The 9,071-nt window shown below is 40.1% G+C and overlaps 1 protein-coding gene and 1 long non-coding RNA gene across 2 annotated transcripts in view; one reads left to right on the top strand and one right to left on the bottom strand.

Moving 5' to 3' along the window:
• The window catches only part of LOC116705115 (uncharacterized), a 20,890-nt gene extending 18,853 nt beyond the window's left edge, over nucleotides 1-2,037 (top strand). The window contains exon 3 of the long non-coding RNA XR_004335850.1: nucleotides 1,980-2,037. This is a non-coding gene — a long non-coding RNA (uncharacterized LOC116705115). The remainder of the gene's footprint in view (nucleotides 1-1,979) is intronic.
• Nucleotides 1-8,890, bottom strand: part of adss2 (adenylosuccinate synthase 2) — a 24,714-nt gene extending 15,824 nt beyond the window's left edge. The window contains exons 1-5 of the mRNA XM_032540971.1: nucleotides 8,604-8,890; nucleotides 2,762-2,864; nucleotides 627-695; nucleotides 475-525; nucleotides 280-346 (exon numbers count right to left, since the gene is read on the bottom strand). Coding sequence (XP_032396862.1) covers nucleotides 280-346; nucleotides 475-525; nucleotides 627-695; nucleotides 2,762-2,864; nucleotides 8,604-8,792 — 479 coding nt within the window. The 5' untranslated portion in view covers nucleotides 8,793-8,890. The remainder of the gene's footprint in view (nucleotides 1-279; nucleotides 347-474; nucleotides 526-626; nucleotides 696-2,761; nucleotides 2,865-8,603) is intronic.
• Between the last annotated feature and the right edge of the window lie 181 nt (nucleotides 8,891-9,071).

The following is a 9,071-nucleotide window of genomic DNA, read 5'->3' on the forward strand; positions in this document are numbered from 1 at the left end:
TATATATATTTTAAAAGGTGTATGGATGTCCTTGGAATTTCATCTGCATGTTGGCAGAAATTCAAAATAAATCCAGGAAAATAAGCCAAAAATGGGACCACTGATCTGATCTTTCTCTGTGTCTGTGTGTGTCTGTGTGTCTGTGTGTGTGTGTGTGTGTGTGTGTGTGTGTGTGTGTGTGTGTGTGTGTGTGTGTGTGTGTGTGTGTGTGTGTGTGTGTGTGTGTGTGTGTGTGTGTGTGTGTGTGTGTGGCCATTTTAAAATGGACAGGTTTCTTACTTCTTGCCTGCTTGCTCTTGTCTCTGCTGTTCCTGAACACCATCAACTGCTTGGTGGAAGTCAAACACTGCAGAGGAGAGAGAGAGGGGACACACACTCTCACACACCTCAGAGAAAGCTGGGCTCACACATCCCCAAACACGCACTCATCTTTGCATACATACATACAAACATTACAACACACAGAGGACTTACCAATATGTGCTCTGTCTGAGATGATCAACCTTTTCTCCCAGTCTTTTAGACCTACACAGACACACACACACACACACAGACACACACTTTGAGTCTCCACACATTAAAGCACAGTCATGTTCTGTTACTGTATGCCTTTAAAAACGACTCACCTTTTCCTTTGCTTTCATTCTTTTCTGCCTCTTCAAACAGGCCTGGCAGGTGAATTACAACACCGTTACCTGAGGGGGAAAATAAGATAGTTGTTAGCTGTTCCAATTTACAGTCAAAACAAAAGTTTGATGGTTGTGTGCAAAGAGACACCTGCTTCATATTAATCCATGATGAATGTCCTTGGGCCTGTAGCATGTATCAACTAAAAATGATGTACAGGTCAACTCTTCTCAAGGGTCATATATTTAAATCTAGGAGTTGGAAACAATTTTACCAAAGAGTGATTTTCCCTAAAACACTTTTTAGAAGAAGTAAAATCTGCAGTGGAAGAAGAACTTTCTTCAAGTTTCTTTATACTTAAATGAAAGTATCAATATTACAGTAAACACGTTACAAGTAATAGTCCTTTAAAGATTGGTTTTAAGTGCCAAATGTAAAAGTACTCATTATGCAGAATGGCCCATTTCAGAATAATATATATTAGATCAATGGATTATAATTGTTTATGCATTATTGTTTGAGCATCACTAATGTTGTGGGTGGTAAAGGTGGAGCTACTTTGCAGCAGGTAGCTTAATCCAAAATAATACATCATCGTTTTGTTCAATTCCACCACTGCATCGTGCACAATGTTACTTACAGTTAATGTACATGATTGTTGTGGCACAGTCTAAAGGCAAAATCTAATTATAACTTAATGTCTGTCATTGTGAGGCAGCCCCAGGTCTGTACCGACAGCCTAACTCTGATGTTAAGGGATGTGTCCTGTCAGGCAGAGCTGGCCTAAACGATGCATGTTCACAAGAGTATTTAGTATAACAGCTGGTAGTAATTATTTTTTTAATTGGTTGCATTAACTGGAGAAGGCAAGGTAATTACTTATCACCAAATTAAATGTAATAAATGTGGAAAAAAGCTAAAAAAGGCCATGACAGAGTAAAAAAGAGCAACATGTTTCCACTCTGAGACAATGAAACAATTATATTGTTAAATAAATTATTCATTATTAGTTTAATAAATTAATTATATTATTAATAAATTATCCATGTTTGTCTGTTTTTTGTGTAATTGTTGAAACATATGTTTATCTGTAAGCCAGGGCTCCAGACTGCAACCACATGGTAGCATTTTGCGACCAAAATTTGAGTGTGCGACATCAAGTACATGCACATGTAAGACCAGTAAATTTGCCTCTTCTTTTTTTTTTTTTTTTTTTTTTTTTTTTCACACACGTGAAACGTGGGAGGGGCTAGTCAGTGGCAGGCAAATGAGTATGAGAAGTATAGGGAAGGGCCACGTAAGTGTGGTGGGAGGGGTCCTAGAGATTATCGAGTGTGCAGAAATGCCCGGAGCCATTTACGCTGCAAACTCAAGAACAAGCTTAACAGGATAGTATCAATGGCTAGGAAAATAAGGAAGGAAGACGTTTCAGCGGGGGAAAAACAGATCAGAAAATGTAACAAACAAACATGTAACGTAACAAATATGAAATGGAACATTGTATAAATGTAGTGGAGTAGAAATTATAGATAATTTCGGCAAAATGTAACAAAATAAAAGTCAAAAGTATGCACTATTGATTCTACTTAAGTAAAGTACAGATACATGAAAAATGTACTTAATTACAATAACAAAGTATTTGCACTTCGTTACATTCCACCACTGGAGCCCTGCCCATGCTGAAAGTCTTTGAGCGTCCGAGCCAGCAGAGGCATTAATGTGACATATATCTAAAAAGAAAAAGCATAAATGTGATTAAGTATTGACAGATCATACAGCTGCAGATGTTAAAGTATAGAAAGGCAAGGGGGTTGGACGCCAGAAAGAAAGAGTAAGACACCATTAGCTAATGAAGTTACTGCAGATGAGTGGATGTGATGTAGCCTGCCGTCTGGCTCTGAGTCAAGCTGATCACACTCACTGTAGCAGTCATCAAAATGGAGGCTGTTCTTGCTGGCGATGAAGAGCGCAGCAGGCTAAAGGAGTCGATCAATTCATCAAGAAAACAGCGAGGAAAGATGGCCTTGGAACAAGAGTCTGTGCGTGATGGTGTGTTCGGTGAGAGTGAGTGTGTAGATCGCACAAATGTTGAGTGTGAATTTAAAATGTTTCTGAATCTGTGTGCATTACACACCAATGAAAGCAGTGACCTTGGGGTTGATGATGCCGCTGGGGAGGAGGTGAAAGTCGTACTCCACCGAGTCGACCACCACGGTGTGTCCTGCGTTGTTGCCGCCCTGCAGAGAAGAGACAGAGAGCAATGAGGAGAGACAAACAGAAACACAAAGAGGCCTAATGATGGCTCTGCAACTCTCTTTGGCTATGCTGAAAGGCAGGGTAAATAGTTTGGCGAGTAGCAACAAACATCATACACAAACCGTTGGCCACTGTCAGTGTGTGTAATTCTCTGTGCTGTTGCTTAGAGACTCCTGCTCACTACGCACTCAGATCTCAAGTGAAGGTCTCACTCCAGTGTAAACTTGCTGACAAATGTGTCAGCAAAGGAGAGTTTATATAGATTCAACATTATGTAAGTAATGTTCTGGTACCTACACCCAGAAACATGTCCTGTCAAGACATGCTGCTCCAAACTCCTACGTTGAAAAACAAGCCGCAGCTCAGTCTCAAACTTCAAGCCATAAGCTGCCATCATTCTCCAACAGAGGGCATGTAGATTAAAGGAATACTGTAGTTTTCAAACCCTCTTACAAGCTACCCTGCCTTTTCTGGCACATATCAAGTCCAAAAAACCAAAGCTTTGAAAATCAATCAGTCAATAGGTCTGGTGAAAGAACACTTTTGTATTCTTATGTTGTTGTGTTTTACATCAGATTTCCCAAACTTTTTTTTAAGTACACAAACTTGTCCGAAATTGCTTGTTTCAGCTTGATGAACACCACCTCTTCATGAGGAGGTGTGTTTGTGGGATTTCATCATTTGCACAACCTATGCCCCTAAAATTGCCATGTAATATTATATATTTATATAACCTGTTCAACTCCGTTTGTGGGCAAGAAGTTTAATTCTCAAAAAAAATCTCTCTTTAGAAAAAAAAGAATTTCAACCGAGTAGCTTCCAAGTCCTGCTGGCAGACAAAAACAAACCAAATGTAGTAGTAGAGCGGAATTAGAGGGGGTACAGCGGTCACCCAAGTTTCATCAGAGCAGCACTGTAATGAGACATAAATAAAGAATGGGTTGACATAAATTTATCAGGTCTTTCTTACGCATAACAGTCCAAGACTAAAAATGAGAGGCAGTCAAGGGGACGAGACTTCACTATTCTAGCCTACAGTAGGTAATGATACACTGTCAGTGCAACAGAGTACGATACTGGGCAGCTTAAATCAGCAAGCCACGATGGTGAACAGAATATTAATTTTGCATCAAGTTTTAGTGTTTTCTGTATCATATTTAAACTCTAAGTTCATTAAAAATAAAAGATTGGTAAAATTGATGAATGCCACAAATTCTCTCTTTCATCAATCCTACATGACACTTATGAAGAAATCTATTTGTACGATTGGTTCTTGCATGAGTCCCAATAACAAAACTGGGTGACAAGTTACAACATAATGCACTTAAATAAAAGAGAGCACCAAATAATAAGACCTGACAAGATGCCTTTTCAATGTAGCTAAAACAATTAGACATTCAGGAACCTGCGACCGATAAGAGACAATGCATAAGCCTATTTAACACAATCGGTTACATTTATTAACAAAAAGTATCTAAGATATGATTTGACATTTAAATTAAAAACTACTCTATTCAATCACACACCCACACACCCACACACCAAATAAAGGTGTATCTTTAAGATGACGAGATATATATGTATATTTATTTTTTTACTTTGTATCAGTAATATTGGATTGTTGAGGATTGAATCTATATATCGATCCAGATCGATGTATCGTTACACCCCTATAAAGAAGACATAACATTTAAATATGAATTATTGTGTAGAACCATGCACATGTATTTATGCATAAAATAAAGTGGTCTCAGGAAATCCTGATTGAAATGTTTGGAGAAATACTAACACTTTGTGTAGTAGCCAGCCAATCTACTGCCTAAATACTGAACCTCCCTGATTGGTTGATAAATAGGAACAATCTTTTCAAACAGTCAAAGACTGTGTTTAACGGTGACAATATGTACTTGCTGGGTGTTAATCTGGACGCTGTATACAGTACAGGCCCGCGCATGATTAAGCACAGCTGACAATGGGAGATAACAATGCAAAGGCAGAACATGGAGTCCTAGGACGAGAATGTCACAATCTGACCTGCTTTGCCCCCCCCCGATACATTTTCACAGCCAGAGGTGTTATACTCTGCAGCTCATGGACTTACAGATGGAAAAGAAATAAAAGGATATTAGCAGAGTCACCGCTCACCACCTGAGGAGCCAATTCAACATGAATTCTGTCCTGTGACCAGGATGTGTTCCTAACGTGTTCCTGGAGCCTGTGGATGTAAATCAAGCACAGCATGTGATTTGAGCACATGGGGTTATTCCTGGCCACAGCAGTACCCTGAAGCTGTAGAGAGGGACAGATAAGGGGGTGGGGGGCAGATGCCTCTCCTTTTTAGTTACTTTTACAATCCATCCCATCCCCCACAGAACTAATTGTAGTTCTCATACAGTCCTGGGATCGGCCTCATTCCCATCACGAGAAACTCAACTTTTAATACGCACCTGCTAGCGTACTGTGTTTGTGCACTGCTATGGCAACGCTGATTATCCATTGTGTGTGTTTGAGATTAAAATAAGAGGTTCAGAAGATTTGATTTAACAGAGTGGTGTCAGGAAAGATAAGGCACAATAATGGAGACGTATTCTTCACACATCCCGATTGTATATAGGGTAATTTTATTATGTTGGTTTATTCTGTGGGATAGGGATCCCTCCTCGGTTGCGCTTCCAAAATGTCTTTCATTTTTTTTTAAAGGATTTTTCCATGCCCGAATTGAGGGTCTAAGGATAGAGATACTGTACAGATCATAAGCCCCTTAAGGTTAGACCCCGGGTTGCTTTGAATCAAAAGAGTATAGTTGAGGGAGTGTTTCTTTTAGTCCTACATTATGATGATATAAGCAGTCAGGCTGCTGCTTCCACTCTCAAACTCTGACAATCAGTTTATCGTTCTGCCCTCAGATTAATTACCAGAGATCCCTATAACACTCCCCATTGCATTCTGCGTAAAAAGGTTCCCTCTCTGGCACAGAGGTGGGATAAACACCTGTATCTCTCATCCACGGATCCCTTCCACCACTCTACTGTATATAACCTCTAGGCTGGACTGGACCACTGGATACTACCAAACCTGCTCTACTAACTGTCATATGCTTCAAGGCAATTTATTCTGAACTCTGAAAATCTGCTTTTAGTTTTTGTGCACCAAACACATGGAATTATCACTCTCACTACCCCTGGACAATTCAAGACGATAATCTCAAACCACTTGATCTCAGTGTGCAATTGTTTTCACTGAGTGTTTGATTTGTTTAACTCTGTGTATTTGTACTTTGTTTCTCGACATCACTGCAAAACAAATATATATATACAATGCACTTATATAGGAGATAAGGATTAAATATTAAACATAATTTCTTTAATGCCTAAAAATGCTTATGTGTGGTTGTCATCATGTGACAGTGTGGAGGGGGGGGTGGGTCACCGAGTGACCTGGTTTTGAAGAAGAACACAACTTCTGCAGTTTGAATTTATACTGTAAAATATATAGTATAAATACAACTTTGAATTGAGTATGCAGGAGCCGTTACAGAGGCTAATGAGCAAATGATCTACATCACTTTCTTAGTAAAGCCGATATGGATATAGGATATTCCACAATAATGACTGCTGACTTTCCTCCCAACGGTCTTCAGAGATGTGTTTTGCTGGTAGCACGCCCCCCACAGCTACACACCCCATCTTTACTTTCTTGTAACCCCAACTGTAACTTTAAGGATCTTACAGGTCTGGACTGTAAGGAACACCGAGCAAAACTGCTGGCAAAGCTTATGTTATAAAAAGATCGATGCTATCGGCTCCAGCAGCCCCCCAAACACGCACACACACACATATACACACATATACACACACACACACATATACACACACACACACACACATATACACACACACACACACACACACACATATACACACACACACACACACACACACAGAGTATGGAGGGGACGCACTGGAGGACCGCTGCCAGCACGCAGGTTTATTTTTACATGTCTGCTGCCTGTAACAAGGAAGCTGCGAGGTTCCGGAGAATCCTTGTTATGTCAACTTGTTATCAACAGGGACAACTAATAGTGCACAGAGTGTGTACAAAGATTAGCAAGATTGTTTAGAAAGCTGAGGAACATAGTGTTAAGTAGGTATACAATAATATAATAACTTATAGTAGACAAGATGTCGATATCAGCGTACATGTCCCTCAATGAGTTAGAAGAAATTGCAGTACAGAACTGCCAAAGATAATTTAGTCTCAGGGACAGGAATTCTTTTCACTACGCCGTGAGGAAAGAGTTGAGAAAGCCCTAGCCATGTCTCTGAACCACCTGTTTTGCATGTTAAAACTAGAATGCATTCAAATTCAACACAAAGTGCCAGGAGTTGAACCTACAGCATGCTGACAGAGTCCAGGTAAAGAGCAGAGGGGTCACATGGATGTCACTAAAGATACAGCTTAATTAGCTAAAATAACAACAAATCACAATAGGGCTGGGCAATGGACAGAAAATCAGATATCATGATATTCTTGACCAAATACCTCAATATCGATATTGCGGCGATATTCTAGGGTTGACAATTGGTGCTTTAACAAAAAATCTGCACACTTGGAATTTAGATAAACAATCATCAGTAATGTGGACATAATGTCTAAGTGGGGGAAAAGTAAATATTAAAACAGCTAGAAAAGTCTGGTAAGTTAAGAAAACTACATCACTTTACTGTAATGCAGCCTTTACAACAAGTAAAAGGCAAAACTTATGTCATATTATCAATCAATCTTCCTAATATTTTCTCAATATAATTTCAGGAAATAGTGAAAAATGCCCTTTGAAATTTAAAAAGCATCATGTGATTACATTTTACGTATGACAACAGGAAAACTTTGATTTTTGCTTTTAAAAAAAGCAATTTTTGTTGTTGTTGTTGTTGTTGTTGATGACCTAACTGATTAATTGACAAATTGGTGCAGCTCCAGTTTATGGTATGTATAGATATGTTAGAGTGCGGCCTGCAATGTAAGAACACTAGGGTGTTTGTTTTTTTTAAAGCATCTGAATGCACAGATCAATATCAGGCCAATAATCAATAATTGGCTGAATTGACAATGATAAACTTAAATTTTACATTTTGCCTGTAATATTCATACCGGACTCTTTAATGGAGCTAATGCAGCAATCAACAGTAGGAAAAAAAAGACCAGAATAATGTAATTTACATAATCTTGTATGATAAAGTACACATCCTAAAAATCTCTCCCAGTTCTGTAAATTAAACTTGTAACGCATTGTTCAGCCAGAATGAATAAAAACCCGCAGCCAACATTAGTCGAGTCTTTTCGCTAGCTAACTGACCAGCTTTAACGCACTCCTGGTGGCCATAAAAGCCCAGTCTGAAGTGATGCACTTGGTCACTTTAGTTAGCCAAAGACGCCTTCAGCTATCTCGTCATGTGCACACGACAGGAGTCAGTTCATCACAGACATTAAAGCTTACCAAAGAGCTAAAAGCAGCTAGCAAACATTCAAGGTGACATTAGCAAAAAAAACACCGAGGACAACACACTGAATAAGACGTTGGTTAGCTAGGACATTTAAGTTAACACCGCGCGGAGAAGCGAGTGAGTCGGCTACTGCGTGACCTGCGGTGTTTCCGGGTAACTAGCTCACCCGGGAAACGGACGCATGACAAGTGAATGCAGCATGGGGTGCTAACCAACCTGACATCTGCACACCATATCCGCGTCTTGTGCGAGCAGGTCCACAACTTTTCCTTTCCCCTCGTCGCCCCATTGAGCCCCGAGAACCACGGTCACTCTGTTGCCCACTGGCGGTCTGGGTGCACGTTTTGTCGGGCTGTCGCTGCCGTTTGCGGCCACGGCAGGTTCCTGACTCCCACTTTCCGACATTTCTGCTGGGTCGCTGGCTGACTACACTTGTGCGCCTCTCGCACTGTGCTGCACCAAAGATAGAGGAGTCGACTGAAGGAGCTTCACTCCACGGCAACGTTAGACGCGAGGAAGTCACACATCACGCACATGCGTACAAGTGTCTGAAATTTCAATTACCATACCATACCATACATAGGCTACATGTGTTAACAGAAAAACATACGCAGCTGCAGCTTTATACCTCATGCAAATAACTCACTCGTAGTCTTAATTAGGATGAACTAAAACAATTGCCCC

The sequence above is a fragment of the Etheostoma spectabile genome, chromosome 17 (assembly GCF_008692095.1).
Source record: "Etheostoma spectabile isolate EspeVRDwgs_2016 chromosome 17, UIUC_Espe_1.0, whole genome shotgun sequence".
Taxonomy (NCBI): Eukaryota; Metazoa; Chordata; class Actinopteri; order Perciformes; family Percidae; genus Etheostoma; species Etheostoma spectabile.